Consider the following 24,778-nt stretch of genomic DNA (forward strand, 5'->3'; position numbering starts at 1 on the left):
CAATGTAGTGGTTATAAGTCCATGATTTAGAGTCTGTCAGACTTGGATTTAAATCTCAATTCTACTACTTACTGTGTGATTTGGAAAAATTATTAAAATTTTTTGAGCTTCAATTTGATTAAATGAAATGAGGATAAGAATGCATACTTAGATAATAATGTGAATTTTAAGTTAAATAATAACGATACAGGCTTTCCTGTCATGCTTGACACATACTAAATGAAGTTTCATGTTGATCTTATTTCTCAAAGTAGACTTCAAGCTTTCTAAAGATAAGACATTTAAAATGCTGATATCACTTTATTGCTAACCACCTTTTAATTATTGTATCTCCAGTGTAGCCTATTTCCTTTGAGCAGCATGGAAGCATTAGTGATACAAGGTTTTGGGGATCCAGATGTGGCAAGAATAGTTTAGGATAGCTGTAGAAGGAACATTTGATTGGGAATACATTCTCCCTCTCAAAAGCAATCCTTTAACTATCATTTGAGATCACTTCTTAGCCTGACTTGGAAAATACCACCTTTTTGTTGTTGTTGTTGTTGTCAGTCGTGGGGCCTGAACCCTGGGCCTGGGCACTGTCCCTCAGCTCTTCAGCTTAAGGCTAGCATTCCACCACTTGAGCCACAGCACCACTTCAAACTTTTTCTATTTACATGATGCTGAGGAATCGAACCCAGGGTCTTATGCGTGCAAGGCAAGCACTCTGCCATTGAGCCATCTTCCCAGCCCAGAAAATATCATCTTACTGTGCCCTTGCTGACAGAACTTTGGCACATCTTGAGCTCCAAGTAAGAATAAATCTCCAAGTTAAGAATAAATACCTAATCATGGCTTACACATAATTCTAGATACTTTCTCCTGTAATTCTAACTACCAAGGAGTCTGAGATCAGGAGGATTGAGGTTCGGAGCCAGCTCAGGCAGAAGGGAGGTGTGAGACTTTATCTTCAATTAACCAATGGAGCCGGGCTTGAGGTTGTGGCTCTCGTGATAGTGTACCAGCCATGAGTGAATAAGCCATATGTGTCCCTAAATTCAAGCTCTAGTACCATACAGAAGAAGAAAATTAGAAAGAGTAAAACAATGAGTATTCTTTGAAATTGTTTCAATAAGGGAAAATGTGGAATAAGGGAGAATGCTAAGTGGAGTGAAGCTGCTGGGGATACATTGGTTTACATGTGTGGAAATGTGACTTATACAACTAATACATATGAAAAAATTAGTATTCTTGAGTATCTACTGTTGGTTCTGTGTTTTTATTTTTATTTTTAATTTTTTTGTCAGTTGTGGGACTTGAACTCTGGGCCTGGGCACTGTCCCTGAGCTCTTCTTCAGCTCAAGACGAGTGCTTTTACCGCTTGAGCCACTTCTGGTTTTTGAGTGGTTTATTGGCGATAAAGAGTCTCATGGACTTTTCCTGCCTGGGCTGGCTTTGAACTGTGATCCTCAGATCTGAACCTTCTGAGCAGCTAGGATTACAGACATGAGCTACCAGCACCCAGTAATTTGTGTGGGGGGGAGGGCGGGGTGCCAGCTTGGGATTTGAACTCAGGGCCTGGGCATTGTCCTGGAGCTTTTGTGTTCAAGGATAACACTTCAGCACCTGAGTCACAGTTGCATTTCTGGCTTTTTGGTGGTTAATTGGAGATAAGAGACTTATGGACTTTCCTGTTTAGGGCTGGCTTTGAACTATTATTTTTCAGATCTCAGCCTCCTGAGTAGCTAGGAGTACAAGGGTGAGCTAGTGGCACCTGGACTAAATATTGAATATTTAAAGCTTTTTTTTTTGTTTTGTTTTGGAAGGGAGGGATAGCCCTGGGGGCTTGAACTCAGGGCCTGAGCACTGTCCCTGAGCCTCTTTGTACTCAAGGCTAGCTCTCTTCTGCTTGAGTCACAGCACCACATCCTGTTTAAAACATAGACTTTGGCTACAGAGAATGCAGTTCAGATAGCAAAATGGGACTTACGTACAACAATCTCTAAAAATCGATACATGCTTACTACCAAGTACACTGAGTAAACTTTTAAGTGCCACAGGCATCCAAATGTTTGGATCTTAAAAGGAGAAGGACAGGGTTGAGAAAGGTATGTTTGAAAGCTCTGAAATCAGAATGATTGTAGTTGAGTCTAGTAAGAGATAACATTGGAAGAGTGTAGAGATTGTAAATTCCTTGAGGTCAAAGGCCAGGTCTTCTTTTTGTTTCCTTCATGATCCTAAAACTTTGTGAATAAAAAACAATTGAATTTTATAAGGTTGTAGGAGATTTTGAATGTGAAAACTAAAGAGCTGGACTTGATCCTCTGGTCCTTTGGGAGTCACTAAAGGATTATGAATAAAGGAGTGGTGTGTACAAAGTAGTGATTCAGATTTGTTGAAATCAGTTCTCTGTTCTTGTCATTGCACTAGCCATCAAATCTGGATCTGCAATTAATGATAGCTTTTATGAATTTGAGCCTTAAAATTTCAGCGATCTGCAAGAAGATTTTAACACTTCATTACTTATCTTCTACTTTACCCAACATACTCTGAGCAAACCTATGCCTCTTATTTTCATTATTGAGAGATACCACTCCCCTCCAGTGCTTTAGCTAGAAACAAAAGACTTCCCTTGAATTCTTCTGTTCTTTATCCCACCAAGACTTGTCAACAGTTACCGGCTATCCAGTCTTCTGCTACTGTTCGTACAGATCTCCTTGCACGCTTTACATTCCTGTTGCCTCCCTACTTTAGTTTATGTTATTAAATTGTTGTATTAATTGTTGGAATAACTTTGAATTAAAGTTCCCAAGGAGATGGAAAAGGTGGGGTCCAGATGTCAGGTGGAAGGATAGACCTAGATTTTGTGAAAGGTCATCTCTGCCAATGAAGGTAAAATAAAGAAAAATTAGAGAAAATATTGGTAGCTGCATGAGGGAGACTTGTAGTAGTAGTCAAGTTGAGAACAAGTATTACATCTTTGTAATTAAAGACTTCTAATTCAGCAACTCCTAAGGAATTGATAAATCATTGTTGCCTGAAGTGTTAAATCCAAGAATTTCCTATTGGACAGCTGAGCTTTTGTTGGAGATGATAAGGAACATCAAAATTAATTTTGCCTTTGACTGTTTCCTCTTACAGAAGGGTACTTTCTGAGGCTTGTATCTTTAGTATGAGGTAGAAATATCTTGGCTGGTCCTGGAATTTATGTGTAAGAAGCCAAATCTAGAACTTTTAAAATAGTTTGAAAGTCTGAGCTGTTGGGAATATTCTTAAAGTCTGGAGTATTCTTAAAGTCTTAAGTTTGTTTCTTGGGTTCCTTAGTAAATTTTCTCATAAAATATTAAGAGATTGAACTTTAGACATTGCAATGTTTCTTTTCCTGATGTTTAAATCAGGGAAAGACTTTCATGAAATTGATTGACTTGTCAACATAGGATCCTAAAATAGAGTGTCCTCTACCTCTTAGGGGCAAAGGAAGTCTATAAAACCCTTTTTTTTTCCGGAGGAGCTTATGGCTTAGCTCTAAGCTGGCCAACTAGTCTTACCAAGGGCTTCTAATCAGGTAGCCTTTATTAATAACTATATTCAGAAAAGTACTTCACTCTTTTTTCTCCTGAACTGAAAGTCAGTTACTTAGCTTTTGGAAGTAACTGGTAAGGCCAGTTTTCCCTAGAAGGACTTGTTAGGTGAAGGGAATAACTTAATAGTAGTAAAACTGAAAAGACTTATATCTTGAGGTCTAAAAGAAATGAGGTAGTAGACTAAAACCAAATGCATGTACTTCTTAAAAAATACTGACTAGTTTAAAAGAAAATCTGTACACTTTCCCATCTATTTGACCTATTACTGCTAACTTGTACAATTTAAGAAATTCTAAGAAAAATAAACAAAACCTGTATCTTTAAGAACTTTTTGAAAGTAGAATTAGACTGTAAGTGCCAAAAAAAATATGAATGACAAAGAGACTGTTGGGAACTTAAGTTGTCAAGAAAGGCAGCCAGAATAATTTTTCTCAAAATACAAATCTGGTGAAGTCATTCTACTATTTAAAGTCTTTCAATGCATCCTCTTGCCTATAGGATATACTTTGGGTTTTTTATTCAGCTTGTTTTAAAAAGTCATGATTTTGCCCATTGCTATTTTATCTAGTTTTAAGCCTCATTGCTACCTAAAAAACATCCTATCATTCAATCATCCCTGCTTCTGAGCAGTTTTATGAGCATAATTTCTTTCTTGTCTTCAAGAGTTTGCATTTCATATAGCGTAATGTAGCAGTTCTCTTTTCTTTCTAGATAACTTCTAGTCTTTTTGTTAGTTTTGTGGTCCTTGAGATTGAATCTCAAGACCTTGCTCCTATTAGACCAAGTGATCTACCACTGAGCTTCATTCTTCACCCTCCCATCCTCTTTTTGTGCTGGCTCTGGTGCTTGAACTCAGGACCTGAACACTTTCCTTGAGCTTTTTTGCTAGTGCTCTATCACCTCAGCCACACCTCCATTTCTGTTTATTTGGGAGGTAATTGGACATGCATTTCTCATGGACTTTCTTGCTTCAGGTTTCAAACTGATCCTCAGATCTCAACCTCCTAAGTAGCTAGAATTATAGGTGTGAGCCACTAGCCCTTGGTCCTAGTCATTTTTTAAATATATATTTTTTTGTCAGTTGTGGGGCTTGAACTCAAGGCTTGGGCACTATTCCTCAGCTCTTTCAGCTCAAGGTGAGCGCTCTACCGTTTTAGCCACAGTGCCACTGGCTCTAGTCATTTTTTAAAAAGTGAGTTACCAGGTGGCTCAGTGGTAGAGTGCTTGCCTTGCATGCATGAGGCCCTTGGTTCAATTCCTCAGTACCACATAAGCAGAAAATGATGGAAGTGGCACTGTGGCTCAAGTGGTAGAGCACTAGCCTTGAGCTGAAGAGCTGAGAGACAGCACCCAGGCTCAGAGTTCACACCCCACGACCGATTAAAACAAACATTTTTTTTTTTTTTAAAAGTAAATTACTCCTCTAAGAAATTTACTACCCCCATGCTTTCTTTTTTTTTTTTTTTTTGTCCGGTCATGGGGCTTGAACCCTGGGCCTGGGCGCTGTCCCTCAGCTCTTCAGCGCAAGGCTAGCACTCTACCACTTGAGCCACAGCGCCTTTTCTTTCTTTTTTTTTTTTTTTTGTCGGTCGTGGGGCTTGAACTCTGGGCCTGGGCGCTGTCCCTCAGCTCTTCAGCTCAAGGTGAGCGCTCTACCACTTGAGCTACAGCGCCACTTCCTGTTTTCTGGTGGTTTATTGGAGATAGGAGTCTCACAGTCTCTCCTGCCCGGGCTGGCTTTGAACCGCGATCCTCACATCTCAGCCTCCTGCATAGCTAGGATTACAGGCGTGAGCCACCAGCGCCCGGCCACAGGGCCTTTTCTAGTGGTTTATTGGAGATAAGTGTCTCACGGACTTTCCTGCCTGGGCTGGCTTTGAACTGAGATCCTCAGATCTCAGCCTCCTGAGTAGCTAGGATTACAGGCTTGAGCCACCAATGCCCGGCTCCCATGCTTTCTTTCCCTACTCAGGTAGGCTAAAATACTTGTGTATGAGAATTGTGCTTCAAGATGCAGTGAAATTACTTTCCTTCTTTGTTTACTATTATCATCTGTTTTGAAGATAGGCGTTAAGACATTGATATTTTTGTTACTAACGCCTAGTTTAATAAACACTTTATCTGAATAAATAAATGAATAAACAACATCAATTTTTAAGGAAGAAGTAGTATTTGGAGGAAAAACATCATGCTAGGAAGGAAAAATAAATAGTATGGTGTTAGTGATTTAAATGAAACTATAGTTAGAGGTTATTATGATCCAGTCTGCACATGACATGAAATGAAAAGAGTTAAACAGTGGTGGTGACTCAGATTTGGATGTTAAGTTCATATTGAACGTAGCAATGGCAGATTAGTTAGGTAAAACCCTGGGATAAGTGAGGGCAGATTTGAATTCCCCATATATATATAGCATCAACTTCAGTAATTTTAGCTGCCTTTAATGAGTAGTTTACAAAAAGAATGAGTGAAGATCAAGAAGATAAGGTGATATGAGATATTAATGAATATGATTGCTAAATAAATATGTCTGGAGAAGGAATGAAGCTCTGGTGTGGCATTTCTCTCCTTCCCCCACCCCTCTTCCCTTTTGCTCTCCACCTTCCCCTCTTCTTTTCTGTGCCAGTCCTAAGGTTTAAACTTAAGATCTGTCCCTTAGCTTGTTCGCTCAAGGTTGGTATTCTACCTCTTGATCCACAGCTTTAAGTTTCATCTTTTTGGTGGTTAATTGGAGATGAGTCTCGCAGACTTTTCTGCCTAGGTAGGTTGGCTTTAAACAACTATCTTCAGATCACTGTTTTGTGGAATAGCTTAGATTATAGGCATGAGCCACTGGCACCTGGTTATAACATGATTTTTGAGGCATGTGATTCTTTTTAATTTGTAGTGACAATATTATGGGTTTTGTTTTGTTTTGTTTTGGTTGGTTCTGGGGCTTGAACTCTGGGCCTGGGCACTGTGCCTCAGTTTTTCAGCTTGAGGCTAGTGCTCTACCACTTGAGCCACAGTGCCACTTCCAGTTTTCTGGTGGTTTGTTGAAGATAAAAGTTTCATGGGCTTTCCTTCCTGGGCTGGCTTTGAACTGTAATCCTCAGATCTTAGCCTTCTGAGTAGCTAGGGTAATAGGAATGAGCCACCAGCACCTGGTGACAATATTGTTATAACCAAAGAGAAAATTTGGATAGGACAAGCTTTTCTAACAAGAAGTCATTGTCCTGTGTTCTGTATGTAAAGTCAACCCTTTAAAGAGATTCTAAAGAAAGGAGTGTATATAAGGCAGAGGTTTGGAAACTTGTTGCTTGCATAGCACTAAGTGAAATGCCTTCTCTGTTTCCTTTGCAGATGAGCGAGACCGGGTTCAGAAGAAAACGTTTACCAAATGGGTCAACAAGCACTTGATGAAGGTAGAATTCCTTCATATGCTTCTCTTCCTGTTCTTTCCCCTTCTTGGAGACAAGTTCAAATTGCTTGCTATGGGCATGTCTGTAAGGATTTGCATGTGACTTACTCTTTCCCTCCTTCCCTTCCTGTATAGAGGAAACAGTATTAACATGCTACTATCTCAGAAAGACTCAGGTTGGGGATAAAAGATGATACCTGGGATCCTAAGAACACGATTCTTAGTTAAAAAATATATATATAAATAATTTCTTTTTCTTTTCCATTTCCTTTTCTATTTCCTTTTTCTTCCTGTCCTTTTCCCCTTCCTTCCTTCCTTTAGTGCCCTTCCCCCCTTTTTTCTCCCTCCCCTCCTCTTCCTCTTCCCTCTGTGGGAAATAGAGTTGTTGGATATCAGTCCAAGGTCACAAAAATGCAAGAACCTACTTGCAAAACAAACACTAAAAAGGACTAGGGATAAGATTTAGGTGTTGCCAAAAATTAAAATAAAGTACACAAATCTTTTTTGGCGGGGAGGTAGGGAGGAAGCAGTACTGAGATTTTTTTTTCCCCTGGACCTGAGGCTCAAACTTTGGGCTTGGGCACTGTCTCTGAGCTCCTTTTTGTTCAAGGTTAGTGTTCTACCACTTGAGCCACAGTGTTACTTCCAGCTTTTTTTTTTTTTTTTCTTCTGTGATTAATTGGAGATAAGAGTCTCTTTGGCTTTCCTGCGTAGGCTGACTTCAAACTGAGATCCTCAGATCTCAGCTTCCTGAGTAGCTAGGATTACAGACATGAGCCAGCAGTGCCTGGCTTGTACTGAGATTTTTGAACTCAGAGCCTTATGCTTATTAGGCAGGTGCTGTACTACTGAGCCACTTCTTTAACCCTCTTTTGATGTGGTTATTTTTGAGGTAGGGTCTTGCTTCCTAATCTGGTACTACCTGGACCATGAACCACTTATTGTAGAGTTCTTTCATGATGACAGTTGTATGCCATCAGTTCTTAGGAACTTTTCTGCCTGGGCTGGCCTGGAACCATGATCCTTCCTAGCCTTCCAAATAGCTAGAATTACTGGCATAAGTCACTGATGCTTGGCCAAGTGCATATATTTTTTGTTTGTTTGTTTTGTTTTGGTCGGTCATGGGGCCTGAACTCTGGGCCTGGGCGCTGTCCCTCAGCTCTTCAGTACAAGGCTTGTGCTCTACCACTTGAGCCACAGCACTACTTCTGGCTTTTTCTACTTATGTGGTGCTGAGGAATCGAACCCAGGGCCTCAAGCATTCAAGGCAAGCACTCTACCACTGAGCCACCTTCCCAGCCCCAACTATATACATTTTAAGTCTTCAGTAATGGGTTTTTATATAAAATTTTCCACCATGTAATTCAAGTGACACAGACTATTTCCAGAACAGCTAGTATTGAGGTAAATTTTTGTTGTTAAAATCAAATCAGAGGTTGGAGCTGGTGGCTCATACCTGTAATCCTAGCTTTCAAGAAGCTAAAATCATAGCCGGGGGCTGGTAGCTCACATTTGTAATCCTAGCTACTCAGGAGGCTGAGATCTGAGGATCACAGTTCAAAGCCAGCCCAGGCAGGAAAGTTCGTGAGATTCTTATCTCCAGTAAATCACCAGAAAACAGGAAGTAGCACTGTGGCTCAAGTGGTAGAGTGCTCACCTTGAGCTGAAGAGCTCAGGTATAGCACCCAGGCCCAGAGTTCAAACCATACTACCGACAATTAAAAAAAAAAGCTAAAATCTGAGGATTACAGTTCAAAGCCAGCCTGAGCAGGAAAGCTTATGAGACTATTATGTTCAATTAATGACTAAACAGCCAGAAGTAGAGCTGTAGAGTGCTAAACTTGAGCAAATAAAGCACAGGGGACAGTGCCCAGGCCCTGAGTTCAAGCCCCAGGACTGGCACACACGCACACACAAATCAAGGCAGAGACATGTTACCAACAGTATTGTCTACTGTGTGACAGATTAGCATGAAGTTTATGAGTTCTAGTAATTCCTGCTGCTCTAGGAAAAGCCTATGTTCTTGATACATTCTGTCTCAAACAGGATCTCTCTATATATCCCAGACCAACTTCAAACTTACAGTCTTATTGCCTCTGCTTCCTTAGTGCTAGGATTATAGGCATGTACTACCATGCCCTGCTACGTCAGTGATTTCCTAATTGCTACCTTCACTTGTAAAATTTATCTTCCTCTTAACGTAATTTCTTTGTAACATTTAACATTTTTGTCTATGCCTTGAAATCCTCTCTTCTCCTTCCCCTTGCCTCCCTTTCCCCCTCTTCTCTTCTTGCCAGTCCTGGGACCAAAACTCTGGGTCCTCCTTTCCCCTCCTCTCTCTCCTCACTTTCCCACCCCTCCCCTCCCTTTGTTGGTCCTGGGGCTTAAACTCTGGGCCTTGGTGCTGTCCCTGGGCTCCTTTTGCTCAAGGCCAGACTCTACTACTTGAGCCACAATGCCACTTCTAGCTTTTTCTGTGGTTAATTAGAGATAAGAGTCTCAGACTTTCCTGCACTGGTTGGCTTTGAACTGCAATCCTCAGACCTCAGCCTCCTGTGTAATAAATAGGATTATAGGCCTGAGCCACCAGCACCAGTAGAGTTTTGGTTTTTTTTTTTTTTTTTTTCCATAAGTAGTTGTCCATCTATAGTTGAGGAAACTTTAACCCAGGAGATGGTCATATAAATCACACATGGCTCCTTAGGGCTACTTAGGACTAAGGACTGCAAGTTAGGGTGATTTTCAAAGTGTAAGACCTGGATACAGAAAAGGTAGAGCCTTTTCTTCATTCTTACCCAAAACAATGATGCGTGTTTCTCAGGTATCATTGACATATTCATCTGATGTTCTCAGGAATATCCTTTGTTTGACATGTCTAAATATTTCTACTTGTGTACCTAGTTTTCCCAGTTTGGTGGACACCTTGATTTAGTACTTCTGGTAATCTGTCCCTTATTACCAAGTCAGGTACCAGTGGATTGCTTTCCACCCCAGAGAGAGCGCTTGGATCTGTCTTTGCTATCACCTCTGCTATGTTTCGTGCTTTTTCATTTCTTGCCTTGACCACCATAATGGTTTTCTAACGAAGTGTTCAGTAATAACAACTACAACAATACTGATTGTAATAGCATACTGAGGGCTTCCTACAAATGATTTTATACCAAATCTTTTACATGGATTATTTGGTTTAATCCTTCAGTGACTTTGTAAGATCTATTAATAGCTTCATTTTATCAGTGAATAAGTGAGGTCTAGGAAGGGTGTGTAACATATTCAAGGCTATGTTGCTAGAAAGAGGCAGAATGAAGCTTTAGAATTCAGGCAATTTGAACTTACTAACACACGCTCTTAACCTGTAATACTGGCTCTGGTTTCTGCTTGCCTTTCTAGGCTCATAGTGCCAAATTCCCCTCATACCTTAAGTTCTGGCTAAATTATGTGGCATGCTATTTTATGGCTCCTGTATCTTTGTTTTGCTGTTCTCTCTGCTTGTGGTCTTGCCCCAAAGTCTGCTCTACCTAAATAATGTCAACTTAATATCTTTTCACTAAATTCTTTACTAACCTTCCCACGTGGCATCAACTACCCTTTCTTTTGTGCCCCCTGATATTCCTTTGTATTTATCTTATAGCATTTACTTATGTAGCATCTTTGTGCTAGACTGTAACTTGAGTGCAGATATTGTATCTTACTTTTTATAGTGTCACGGCCAAGAAGGATGGAAGAGAGGCAGGGAAAACAAACTGTAAATTCCTTCAGTGGTAACCATTGCCTGTAGTTGATAGATAATTTTCATGATGCAAAGCCTTGCAATCTGGTAACAACTAACCTGTCCAATGTTATTTCCAGATTCTCCTGTGTAACCTGTGCCATAGCCATACTAGACAACTCATTGCTCTCTATATCCTGTATACCTTTACACTATTTCTCTCTCTCTCTCTCTCTCTCTCTCTCTCTCTCTTTCTCTCTCTCTCTCACTCTCTCACATCACAGCCTTCTGAGCTTGGCCACTAACTCTTTCAGGATGAGCCTCACTATAACTTTCCTGAGTTCCATTATGCTAACTAAACCAATTTCTTTTTTCTTTCAAGTCCTAGGGCTTGAACTCAGGGCCAGGGCACTGTTCCTGAACTTCTTTTGCTCAAGGTTAGCACTCTACCTCTTGAGCCACTTTTGGCTTTTTCTGTTTATGTGGTACTGAGGAATTGAACCCAGGGCTTCTTGCATACTAGGTGAGCACTCTACCACTAAGCTACTTTCCCAGCTCCTAAACCATTTTTTTTTTCCATCTCTATTCTACATAACTTTGAACTGATGCCTATGTTCATGTATCATTCTCCTCTGAAAATTGCTCATAGAGGGTTTGAACAGTATTAAACTACTTTTCCTGTCAAATACTGCATAGGGATATGAGAAGTATCCAATAAATATTTGTTACCTTGAGTAAACAACGTGTGTGTGTGTGTGTGTGTGTGTGTGTGTGTGTGTGTGTGTGTGTATTTTTTCCAGTGGTGGGGCTTGAACTCAAGGCCTAAGCACCATCCTTGAGTTTCTTTTCTCTCAAGGCTAGCACTCTGCCACTTGAACAACAGTGCCACTTCCAGCTTTTTTCACCCCCTGTTTATGTGGTACTGAAGAATTAAACCTAGAGTTTCATTCATTCTAGGCAAGCACTCTACCATTAAGCCACATTCCCAGTCTTAAATAATGGTTTTGAAGTGCATTTTATCTGACTTGACTCCCACAGTAACCTCAAAGGAAGTGAAGGTATTTTATCTTGCCAGTTTTTACAACTTTTGGAGAGAGAATTAGAGAGGTTTAAATGACTTTCCTAAATCTATCATGAGTCTTGTGATAAAAATTACTAGTTCTTTCTATTAAACATACCTCCATTTACTCTCCTTTCATACTACTCTGTAACAGTATAAAAGTTGAATTGTCCTCCCTCAGACTTTTGAAATGCTCAGGTTCCCCGCTGAACATTTGTAGCTGATGCTGCCTGTTGGATCTCAGCCTCGGTGCTGTGTGATGACAGGAGGCCCAGGGATGGGGAAACTAGAGGAACACATCATAGCATTGTTTGATATTGGCAGCCAGCCAGAGCTTTACTTAACCCTTGACTATTTTCCCTCTCTTCTTGGCTGTTAGCTGCATAGTTCAAACAGCATTTGTTCATCTTGTGATATTAGAGAAAGATTTGCTGCTAGTTAGTCATTGCTGTAAACTTGAATTCTTTGAGCTTGTGTTAAAAGTTAGGGATCAGGATTTTTTTTTTTAGTTCAAATGTCCTTGGCTTGATTGTCCATGCATACCCACTAATGCTATATTTGTGAGATCATTGTAAGATCAAAACTAGTTAAGCCTCCCAAGTTGTAGTTAATTTGGGATCTCCCAAATTTCTTTGGGAAAATTTGTTCTGGAATAAGAAAATGTATTCCTCTATTAATTGAGAATGTGATTGATCCATTCTTTTAAGAGTTAAGGAGGGGGCTGGGAAGTTGGCTCAGTAGTAGAGCGCTTGCCTTGCATGCCTGAGGCCCTGGGTTCGATTCTTCAGCACCACATAAGCAAAAAGACAAAAGCCAGAAGTGGCGCTGTGACTCAAGTGGTAGAGTGCTAGCCTTGAGCTGAAGAGCTGAAGGACGGTGCCTAGGCCCAGAGTTCAGACCCCACGACCGGACTCAAAAAAAAAAAAAAAAAGAAAGAGTTAAGGAGGTTAACATCTGAAATATGTAAACAATGTAACTTTGAATGCAAGCCCACAAACCCAAGAAAGAGTTTAATGTACCAGAGCCATCAAAAAAGAAAAATTAGGGTTTTAAATGAAGTCTTATTTACATTATCCACATATATATAATATGTAGACAAATGTTTAGGTCCTGATAAATTTTGCTATCTTTCCTCAGGAGGAGGTTTACCTGATTCATTCTTACTAACTTAAGAGATTAGTGGATATAAAGGAAAGGGCAATATTTAATGTAGCAAATAATTCTTTTTATTTCTAATTCATATGTCTACTCTAGAAGCCATTGGCTTTCTTGGAACTTTTAGTAAGAATTTAGGATGCCATCCAAGGCTTTCAAGCTACATGTACTCTACCATTGCTACCTTTTTCTTTTATATTTGGGGCTCTAGTTGAACACAGGGTAGCACTAAGAATACCAGCAGACTGCTGGGGACCATTTACCTCTTGCTCCCCAGATAGTACAGGGCCTTTTACACCTCTCTATTTCTTCATATCTGTGGGAAATGTCAGCAGAGGTTGGCAAGGGAGTTTATGAGAGGGGTGCAGCCTGCTGGCTAAAGTGCTGCCATTGTTTCCCATGTATTTCCTGTGGAGATAGCTCTGTGGCCATCTCTGTCTAAACTTGGTGACTCCATGTCCTATGCCAAAAGTACCTGAGTACTAAGTAAAATTACCTTTTATGAATTTTAGAATCTACTTCATCTTCAGAGAATCTCTGTAAATCAGGGTTTGTTGGTACTACTATTGGAGTCCAAAAATTTTAGGGGATTATATTATTTATTTTTTTGGGGTGCCACTCCGGGGGCTTGAACTCAGAACCTGGGCACTGCCCTTGAGCTTTTGAGCCATAGTGTCATTTCTAGTGGGTTTTTTTGTTTGTTTGTTTTTGTTTTTTTGTCGGTCGTGGGGCTTGAACTCTGGGCCTGGGCACTGTCCCTCAGCTCCTCAGCTCAAGGCTAGTGCTCTGCCACTTCAGTCACAATACCACTTCCGGTTTTCTCGGTAGTTTATTGGAGATGAGTCTCACAGACTTTCCTGACTGGGCTGGCTTTGAACCTTGATCCTCAGATCTCAGCCTCCTGAGTAGCTAGGATTACAGGAGTGAGCCACCACACCCAGCATTTATTTCTAGCCTTTTAGTAATTAATTTGAGATGGAGAAGTCTCAGGGACTAACCAGCCTGGGCTGACTTTGAACTGCAGTCCTCAGATCTCAGCCTCCTGAGTAACTAAGATTACAGGAATAGATTTCACCATGGCCCCGCCCCCTCTTTTTTTTTTTTTTTGGCTAATCCTAGGGTTTAAACTCAAGGCCTGGGCACTGTCCCTGAGCTTCTTTTGCTCAATGCTATCACTCTACCACTTGAACCATTCTACACAGTCCCCCTTCTGGCCTTTTCTGTTTAGGTGGTACTGAGGAATCGAACCTAGGGCTTCATGAATACTAGGCAAGCATGATTTTTAGTGTTTGACTTTTCCTTGAAAAATGTTTAGAATTTCCTCTTTACAGTTCAGAAATCCATCTAAATTACTCAGTTCATTCTTTATTTTCTACACTTTAAATATTTGAAGTATAGAAGAGTCAAAAACATACTTCCCTCTTGAAATTTTCCTCTGACCTGTTTATTTTTCTTCCCTCCTTCCTTCCTTCCTTCCTTCCTTCCTTCCTTCCTTCCTTCCTTCCTTCCTTCCTTCCTTCCTTCCTTCCTTCCCTCCTTCCTTCCTTCCTTCCTTCCTTCCTTCCTTCCTTCCTTCCTTCCTTCCTTCCTTCCAGGTAAGGGGTAGGTTTATTCATCGTTTCAGCTGGCACCAGGCCATATGACCTGTTTATTTTTCTTTAACATAGTTTGGTCAAGGAAATTGAGCTCTGTGTGTGTGTGTGTGTGTGTGTGTGTGTGTGTGTGTGTGTGTGTGTGTGTGTGTGTGTGTGCGTGTGTGTGTGCGCGCACACACACGCATACATGTATGCCAGTACTGGGAGCTGGACTCAAAGACTCTCACTTTTACTTGGCTTTTTTTGTTGTTGTTGTTGGTTGTGGGGCTTGAACTCTGAGCCTGGGTGCTGTCCCTGCGCTCTTCAGCTCAAGGCGAGCGCTCTACCACTTGAGCCACAACGCCACTTCCAGTTTTCTAGTGGTTTATTGGAAATGAGTCTCATGGATGTTCCTGCCTGGGCTGGCTTTGAACCTCGATCCTCAGATCTCGGCCTCCTGAGTAGCTAGGATTATAGGTGTGAGCCACCAGAGCTTGGCTACTTGCTTTTTTGATTGGAACTGGTGGTCTATTGCTTGAGCCACAACTCCACTTTTGGCTTTTTGCTGGTTTATTAGAGATAAGAGTCTCTTGGATTAGTTTGCCAGGGCTGGATTTGAACTTCAGATCTCAACCTCCTGGGTAGTCAGGATTACAGGAATGAGCCACCAACATCTGTTTGTTGTTGAAAATGCTTAAGGGGAAAATAGAAAATTTCTCCTCATTTCCTCTTCTGAAAGCTTTTTTGTATATTTTTTCTGGTAATTTTATTTATATACTTGGTAATTATAGTCAGGCAAACAAAGATTGAGAGATATAATAAGCTAGTAATCATCCAAATGCTTTAGAATGTGTTGAATTTTTCTCATAGGTGTAAAACCAAACTAGAATTTTGGGAGGAGTCATTGAGGCCTTGATGTGAAATTAACTTCACACTTAAGATGCTTCCTTTTAATTTGCAGTCTTCTGTGCTTTTAATATTCTAGTGATAACAAGTTTTATTAGGCTCTCAAGCCCTACTATAATTTATTGAAATAATGATTTAATGCTCACTCCCAAGTTTTATACCTATATACAGGTCTTATCAAGAATAAAATCACTTTTTTCCCCTGTTTACCTAGAGCATTTTTAAATGGGGGAAAATACAGCCAGTGTAATTACTTATGGAAGAACAATGTCAAGTACAATAAAACCTACAAGGGAAACATATCTCTGGTTTCAGCTCATTAGGAGACTGAGTCAGAAAGATCTCTTGAGGCCAGGAGTTTGAGACCAGCCTAATCAACATAGGAAGCCCTTGACTCAAAAAAAGAAAAGCAGCCAGGTGCTGGTGGCTCATACCTGTAATCCTAGCTACTCAGGAGGCTGAAATCTGAGGATCACAGTTGGAAGCCATCCCAGATAGGAAAGACCATGAGACTCTTATCTCCAATTAATCATGAGAAAACGGAAAGTGGTGCTGTCTCTCAAGTGGTAGAACCTCTAATTTTGAACAAAAGAACTCAGAGACAGCATCCAAGTCTTGAGTTAAAGCCCCATGATCCACAGGGGAGGGAAGGAGGAGGAAGAAAAGCAGAACTGTTATATCGACTTTCTTGGAGGAATGAAAGCATGATTGTACAAATACATACCTTTTAGTGTATATATATTATATATATTAATATACACATATATTAATATATATCTGTTTCGGTTTTTAAATTTTTGAGAGGTGGTCTTACTTTGTAGTCCATGCTGGTTTCAAACATGCAAATCCTCCTGCCTCAGTCTGAGTGCTGGGATTGTAGATAAGTACTACACTGTCCATCTGTGTGTGTGTGTGTGTGTGTGCTTTCTTTTTTGGTCGGTTGTGAGGCTTGAACTCAAGAACTGGACTGTCTGAGCTTTTTTGCTCAAGGCTAATATTATACCACTTGGAGCCACAGCTGTACTTCTGTTTTTTAGGTGGTTAATAGGAAATAAAAGTCTCAGGCTTTCCTGCCTGAGCTGGCTTTGAACCACATTCCTCAGATCTCAGCCTCCTGGATAGCTAAGATTATAGGCATCAGCCACCAGTGCCCAGCTTACATGTATCATTTACTGAAGTGATAATACCTAAAATGTGGATGGCGAAGTGTGTAAAGTCTTTTTTAAAAAAGTTATTCATTTTCCCTGGTTTTGCCCCTTCTCCTCCTCCTCCTCTTCTCCTTCTCTTCCTCCTCCTCCTCCTCCTCCTCCTCCTCCTCCTCCTCCTCCTCCTCCTCCTCCTCCTCCTCCTCCTTCTCTGTCTCCTTCTCCGTCTCCTTCTCCTTCTCGTCTTTTCTTTTTTCTTTTTTGGGTCCGGTCATGGGGCTTAAACTCTGGGCCTGGGCGCTGTCCCTCAGCTCTTCAGCTCAAGGCCTAGCGCTCTACCACTTGAGCCACAGTGCCACTTCCAGCTTTTTTCTTTTTGCTTATGAGGTGCTGAGGAATCGAATCCAGGGCCTCATGCATGCAAGGCAAGCGCTCTACCACTGAGCCACCTTCGCAGCCCGCCTCTTCTTTTCTTAACCCTTAATGTCAAACAGTTACTTATTTTCTGATTTTTTCGGGGGGGGGAGGTCAGTAGTGGGCCTTGAACTCTGGGCTTGGGTGCTGCCCCTGAGCTCTTCAGCTCAAGGCTAGCGCTCTACCACTTGAGCCACAGCACTACTTCGGTTTTCTGGTGGTTAATTGGAGATAAGAGTCTCACACACTTTCCTGCCTGGGCTGGCTTTGAACCACGATCTTCAGATCTCAGCCTCCTGAGTAGCTAGGATTACAGGTGTGAGCCACTGACGCCCTGCTTATTTTCTGATTTTTAAACCTACCATTTATTTATGACATGGTTTGTGTTACATCACTCTAAAAAAGTTTTCTCACTTTTACTTATTTGTGGGAACACTTAAAATTTTCTCCTTCTTCCTTCACCCCTCCTTTACCATTTAGTGCTACTAGTATTCCTGCCTTTATTTCACTTTCTTGTGTTCACTTGGTTATTTCCTGTTCTTTGCTAGTTGCTTTTCCATCTCCTGCCTTCTAATTTTAGCTACTCCCTAAGGCTGAATTCATCGTTAGCTCTCTGTTTTCCTTTCTTGCTTCTCACTGAAGAAGCCCAACATTTCCCATGTCTTTAGCTAACACCTCTATGTATGACTTCTACGACCTAGGATCTCAGCTGACGCAGATTAAATTCTGGTATCTCCAGCTACTTCCATAACATTTGTTTGTAACTCCTTAACTGTCATTTAAAGTTGGACTTCTCAAATCCAGGCCTTATGACCTGCTTATTTCTTTTTTTCTTTTCTTTTCTTTTCTTTTTTGGGTCCGGTCATGGGGCCTGAACTCTGGGCCTGGGCGCTGTCCCTCAGCTCTTCAGCTCAAGGCTAGTACTCTACCACTTGAGCCACCACATAAGCAAAAAAGAAAAAAGCCGGAAGTGGCGCTGTGGCTCGAGTGGTAGAACTGCTTATTTCTATCAGTGGTGTACTAAGGTTGTTCCACATCACAAGCTTGAGATGTTTGGCACATTTTTTTTTTTTTTTTTTTTTTTTGTCGGTTGTAGGACCTGAACTCTGGGCCTGGGCGCTGTCCCCAGCTCTTTAGCTGTAGACCAGTGCACTACCACTTGAGCCTCAGCCCCACTTCCAGCTTTTTCTGCTTTTTTGGTGCTGAGGAATCGAACCCAGGGCCTCATGCATGCAAGGCAAGCACTCTACCATTGAGCCACCTTCCCAACGCCTGTTGGGCACATTTGAGGGAGGAATATTGAAATCTTGAGCCACTGTTGCAGTAGAGCACCTTGTGTAGACTCATGGGAGGTATGTGATACAGCTTCAGTAGTTTTGAGCTTGCTAGGCATAGCAATTATTAAATTATATAGCTAAGCATAGTGATTATTATATAAACTTATAACTAAATTATATTTAGAATAAAATTAGGAAATACTTAAAGCTCTCCATAGGTATTTTAGTGCAGGTTATTTTTTTTGCTCATGAGATTAATTAAATGTATTATATCTATGGTAGAAATGCTATACAATGTCATGCAACATATACATTTCTTCCCAACATCACAGCTTGAAATTGGTAGGACTGGTTATACCATGGAAATCAGTAATATCTACAAGTCTGGGTTAGGTGTCTTTTTGTTTGGGGGTTGTGTGTGTGTGTGCGTCTGTGTATGTGTGTGTATGCTGGTACTGAAGTTTGAACTGAGGGCCTGGATGTTGTCCCTTAGCATTTTCCCCTCAAGAGTGGTGCTCTACCATTTGAGTCACAGCTCTACTTCCTGGCTGTCTGGTGGTTAATTGGAGATAAGAGTCTCAAAGACTTTCCTACTTGGGTTGGCTTCAAACAGTGATCCTCAGATCTTACCCTCTTGAGTAGGATTACAGGTTTGGATTCACTGCTGCCTGGCTCCATATTCTACTTAAAAGAAAAGCAACACACACACACACACACACACACACACACACACACTCACAACTCTTTATGGACCTTTATTAGCATATGTTATTTGTGTAAGTAGGGTGTTCTATTATGAAATTCCCTTATATGTATACAGTGTTACCTGGATCAAGCCTACTCCTTTTATCATTCTCCGTTACCCTTTTCTCCCTTCTACAACAAATTCAAAATATTTCATTGTTCTGTTTTTCATATATGTAATACTTCAACCTGATCATCCTCATTGCTCTCTCTGTTCCTCTTCTCTCACCTGCTGCTCCCCGCTCCTCTCATTATGTCACTGACACAGGCCTTAAATATGATCCTATTGCCTCAGACTCTGGATTACTGTTTTTCATATATGTAATACTTCAACCTGATCATCCTCATTGCTCTCTCTGTTCCTCTTCTCTCACCTGCTGCTCCCCGCTCCTCTCATTATGTCACTGACACAGGCCTTAAATATGATCCTATTGCCTCAGACTCTGGATTACGGGGTTCCAGGAAGGCTCTACCATACTTGCTGACATTCCACTTTGAGTACACAATGGAAATCAACTTGGAAAAACCTTTATACTTTTTTAATCATTGTGAATAAAAGGTAAAAAAAAATTTCAGAAAAGTTTTAGTAAATAGAAATATACTTTTTCTGATGAGTGGACTGGAAATGTAGTTCTATCAATGGTATATTGGTCCATCTTGTTGAGTTCTCAGATAGTAACCTTTACTGCTTCCTCTGTTAGGTGTGACTTCTTCTTCTTTATTAAAGATTAGCCTTTAAAAATTGTTACCTAGAAAATTAAATTATTTATGTAATTTTAAGTCATGTTCTGCCTTTTTTCTCTAGTCTGTTCTGGTTCTGTGTTGTTAGCATCACCAGTGGAGTTGTCACTAGACTTGGAAAGAACCATAAGACCTAAGCCACTGTGTGCCCTGGCTTCTGTGGAATTGGATAATAAGTAAATGTCACAAGGCAGTAGTTTGAATTAAATAAATAAAACAAGATAATGGCTTATTATAAAGCATACTAGTTAACAGCAAAAGTTCCAAAAATCAGAAAGACTAGTCTTGGAGCCAATGTTTTTCTTTGGTTCCCTTGTGCAAATTACTTCATTTCTGTAATTGTTTCCTCCTGTGTAAAATAGGATCATATTAAGACATATAAAGCATGTATTTCAGTGTTTCACATTAATCACACTTTTTTACCCCTTAAGGTGAGGTCTGTTTTTCCTTAGTTTTAATTAGAAAATTGGAGTTGATTTTCTCACATGGAAAATAAATCTCAAGTGCATTTGGTAAGAGAGGAGTTAAATCAGAGGCCTACTCTATGAAATGTATGTGCCTAGCGTTCAATTCCCTTTTAGCACACCACAAAGCTGGATACTGGCTGGACTCATATGTTCACCATTAGCTATCCCCGTCCCATTTTGGCTCATAGTAATTCCCAAAAAATTTTAGGTCATAACAATCCCTATCTCCTTGTCCAGACTTTCTAGAATATTGTTTATTGTTGCTTAATGTGTGTGAATTTGAAAAACACAACTTCAGATTGTTACCATGTCATATGTATTTTATTCGAGTCAGAAAATTTTATAATCTTATTAGTACTCTGGTTTCAGATTCTTTATAGTTACGTAGAACCAGAAATTCTTCTGAGGATAATAAAGTATTTTCAGATCAAATTAAAACTATCCCGTTTTACTCTCCTCTGCAGGTCCGTAAGCACATCAATGATCTTTATGAAGACCTGCGGGATGGCCATAACCTGATCTCTCTGCTGGAGGTCCTCTCAGGCATCAAACTGGTGAGCTTCTCCCTTCTTGTAATGAGTGACCTCCAAATGTGGCTTTATTAGTGGCATATTTGTCTATCTTGTTGAGTTTGAGGACAGCAACCTTTCCTCCTTGCTCTGGTAGGTGGAAAGAAGTAAGAGAGATAATTAATAGAGTTTATTTCTAAATCAGAGTTTACAGATGATGTAAAGTCAATATATGCATTATATATTCTCAAAATCAGGAATCAAATATTCTTTTATTGCTGCATACTGTTGTATTCTTCATCTTTTTTTAGACACTAGGATTTCAAGAACATTAGACTCACACATGTTTTTGAGTAACATTTTTTTTTTCTTTTGGTCTATGTAGACTCCTCTCATTTTCCCATCTATTGTGATTTGCTTTTTCCTAATTTTCTGCATTTAGCTGAGGACCTGAAGTTTACATTTAAAAGTCTGGGTGTTTAGAGTTAAATTTTCCCTGATTCATTTCACTTTCTCCCTTCTGTGATTTGTTGAGTCTTGTCTCACAGATGTGCAGAGGTGCTAAAGTTAATGTCTGAGCATACCTCAGAAAGCAGGACATGCGGGCTCCTTGGATAATTAGATATGCTTGCTTTGTCCTAAAATGTACTAGAATTAATGGTAAGGAATGCCTTCATATCAGTAGTGCTAAATTTAAGTGCTGAATAATATCATGTAGCACAGTGAAAATAAAATTCTGATGGCATACTAGATTTACAAATGAAGACCAGAGGAAAACCAGAAATTAGATGTATTAGTTATGTTAATAAAAGCTTCTGAGCGAGCTTCTGCATCAAATTCTAGTTGATCCTCTCAGTTTGGCTTGTCAGCTGTTTGTTTGTCATTGTTACTGTTTTTAAGTGTTGGGGTTTAAATTCAGTGCCTCCTCACACTTACTAGGAAGGATTGCACTTAAGCAATCCCCAACTCCCTTTTTTGTTTCAGTTATTTTTCAGGTATGGCCTAATAACTGATTAAATATAGGCCATTATTTCTATATTTGGTCATAATGAACACAAATTCTCCTGTATAATTCATATTTCTTTCTTTTTTAAGTTTTAGCAAGGATTTATGTTAGGATAACAGGTTGAAGAAGGGAGGAGAGAGAAAAAAAAATTCCTTCTCCCTATTCAGAAAATAGGAGTTAAAGACTCCTGCTGGTCATATTCTTTTTTTGTTTTGTTTATTGTTTTTTTTTTTTTTTTGGTCAGTCATGGGGCTTGAACTCTCGTCCTGGGCACTATCCCTCAGCTCTTCAGCTCAAGGCAAGTACTCTGTCACTTGAGCCATAGTGCCACTTCCAGTTTTCTGGTGGTTTATTGGAGATATGGGTCTCATGGACTTTCCTGCCTGGGCTGGCTTTGAACTGCGATCCTCAGATCTCAGCCTCTTGAGTAGCTAGGATTACAGGTGTGAGCCACTGGTACCCAGCTGTTCGCCACTGGTACCCAGCTGTTCATATTCTTTCTCTTGTGCCATAGACAATTTAATTTTTTTTTTTTTTTTGTCGGTCGTGGGGCTTGAACTCTGGGCTTGGGCGCTGTCCCTCAGCTCTTCAGCTCAAGGCGAGCGCTCTACCACTTGAGCTACAGCGCCACTTCCAGTTTTCTGGTAGTTTATTGGAGATAGGAGTCTCACAGTCTCTCCTGCTCGGGCTGGCTTTGAACCGCGATCCTCAGATCTCAGCCTCCTGAGTAGCTAGGATTACAGGCGTGAGCCACCAGCACCTGGCTGACAATTTAATTTTTATTTGGAAAAGTTTGGTTTGAGTATTAGAAACATCTGTGTAAAAACAGAGACCTGAAAATGCACACAGCTTGAGCAGTCTGTGAATCCCAGCCCACTCACTGCCTTTGGTGGATTCTTAGTCATTGTTTGTTGTGCTTAAAGAACAGAATTTGGCACATTATAATTCACCGCTGAAGTGATACTCAGTTTCTTCTAGGATTGGGCTTGGCTCTCACTGGCCCTACTATTTGGGTTTTCATTTCTTTTTTTAAATCTTGTGGTACAGTGTATATATATAATTTATCTTTTTTTTTTGGCTGGTCGTTGTTTTTTAACTCTGGACCTAGGGGCTGTCCCTGTGCTCTTCAGCTCAAGGTTAGTGCTCTACCACTTGAGCCACAGTGCTCACTTCCCATTTTCTTGTGGTAAATTGGAGATAAGAGTCTCATGGAGGGGCTGGGAAGGTGGCTCAGTGGTAGAGTGCTTGCCTTGTATGCATGAGGCCCTAGTTCGATACCTCAGCACCACATAAGCAGAAAAAGCTGGAAGTGGGGCTATGGCTCAAGTGGTAGAGTGCTAGCCTTGAGCTGAAGAGCTGAGAGATAGCACCTAGGCCCACAGTTCAGGCCTCATGACCGACAAAAAAAAAAAGTCTCATGGACCTTTTTTCTGGCCCAAGGCTGACTTTGAACTGGGATTCTCAGGTCTCAGCCTCCTGAATAGCTAGGATTACAGGCATGAGCCTCAGGCACCCAGCAGTTCTATATTTTTATTGGGCAAAAATTGACAAACTTTTTTTTTTAATTGTGCCAGTCCTCTGATTTGAACTCAGGGCCTGGGCCAATGTTCCTGAACTTTCTTGTTCAAGGCTAGCACTCTGCCACTTGAGTAACAGTTCCATGTCCAACTTTTCTGGAAGCTAATTGGAGATAGGAGTCTCCTCCCTAGGCTAGCTTTGAAACCATGATCCTCAGCTCTCAGCCTCCTAAGTAAATAGGATTATAGGTGTGAACCAACTGTGCCTGGCTCAGAACTTTTTGTTAACATAACTAATACATGTAGGGGCTGGGAAGGTGGCTCAGTGGTAGAGCGCTTCCCTTGCATGCATGAGGCCCTGGGTTTGATTCTCCAGCACCACATAAGCAAAAAGAAAAAAGCCAGAAGTAGCGCTGTGGCTCAAGTGGTAGAAGGCTAGCCTTGAGCTGAACAGCTGAGGGACAGTGCCCAGGCCCAGAGTTCAGGCCCCACGACCAGACCAAAAAAAAAAAAAACAAAAACAAAAAAACTAATACATGTAATTTCTGGTTTTCCTTGGTCTTCATTTATAAGTCTTAAGTCACCAGAATTTTATTTTCACTGTGCTAGATGTTATTCAGCCATTAAAATGATGTCTTACGCATTGAGGGTGTTATATTTGATTAATTTATTGTGATTTTGTATTGAGAAGTGATCCTTTTTGGTGATATTGTTTACAGAACAGGGTAAAAATACTGATTTAATTTCCTCTGAAAACCTTCATGTGTTATGATATTGTCATACCATCTTTTCAACAAATAGCATCCAGGTAATTTTCAGTTCATCTCAGGATATGTTTCTCCCTTAGTGGAGTCACAAAAGCAGAGACTCTCTTAGGTGACCGTGGAGAACTGAAAGTGTGTTTCAACATAAGAAGTGTTCCATGTGATCATCAGCTTTAATTTTGATTTGGTTTTGTATTTCTTTTTGGAGGTAGTAGGATATTTTCCTTTTTATTTTTACCTTTTAAGAAATATTGCATTCATTTCCATCTCATCTTTGTCTTGTGAATTGCTTGTTCCTCTGTTGTGTCTTTGCCTTGGTTGGTGACTAAAGGAGCCAGCAGGGCTGAAGACCCTCCGTCTGGTGAGCATGCCCTCCTGGCGCCATACAAACAGCGAGGATCAGGAGGAGGAAGATGATGATGATGTAGTAGGTCCTCCTGGGGATGTCAGCATCCCAGCTGGCACTGCTGACACTGCAGGGACATCAGAGAGGCGTGGTTCTCCAGCTCCAAGTAGCTTAGTCACCAATTTGCCTTCATCTTTTCCACCTGGGAATATGAGTCCCAAAGAAAGTGGTTAAAACTAATTGTGCCCCTTGCCACTGCTATATGATCTTAGTGTGGGAATTGTTTTGTTTATCTGAGAATGGTTGACATAAAAAAAATCACAGTGTGTAGACTCTGTGACCTGGAGACCCATGGCTTTCTAGTGCCTTGTTGTGTTGTCTGAGTCCAGATTACAGAACTATGGATAGTTTAGCTGACAGCATGACTGTTGATTGCTCACAGCTTCACAGTCCAGACTAACTAACACACCTCTCTGGCTCA

At 40.6% G+C, this 24,778-nt stretch overlaps 1 protein-coding gene across 11 annotated transcripts in view; it reads left to right on the forward strand.

The window, feature by feature from the left end:
- Nucleotides 1-24,778, forward strand: part of Macf1 (microtubule actin crosslinking factor 1) — a 364,069-nt gene that overhangs the window by 120,791 nt on the left and 218,500 nt on the right. For all 11 annotated transcript variants that reach the window (XM_042674998.1, XM_042674983.1, XM_042675025.1 and 8 more), the window contains exons 2-3: nucleotides 6,906-6,967; nucleotides 20,620-20,709. In XM_042674998.1, the coding sequence (XP_042530932.1) occupies nucleotides 6,906-6,967; nucleotides 20,620-20,709 (152 nt within the window). The remainder of the gene's footprint in view (nucleotides 1-6,905; nucleotides 6,968-20,619; nucleotides 20,710-24,778) is intronic.

The sequence above is a fragment of the Dipodomys spectabilis genome, unplaced genomic scaffold (genome assembly GCF_019054845.1).
Source record: "Dipodomys spectabilis isolate Male_0828 unplaced genomic scaffold, ASM1905484v1 ptg000002l, whole genome shotgun sequence".
In the NCBI taxonomy this organism is placed as follows: domain Eukaryota; kingdom Metazoa; phylum Chordata; class Mammalia; order Rodentia; family Heteromyidae; genus Dipodomys; species Dipodomys spectabilis.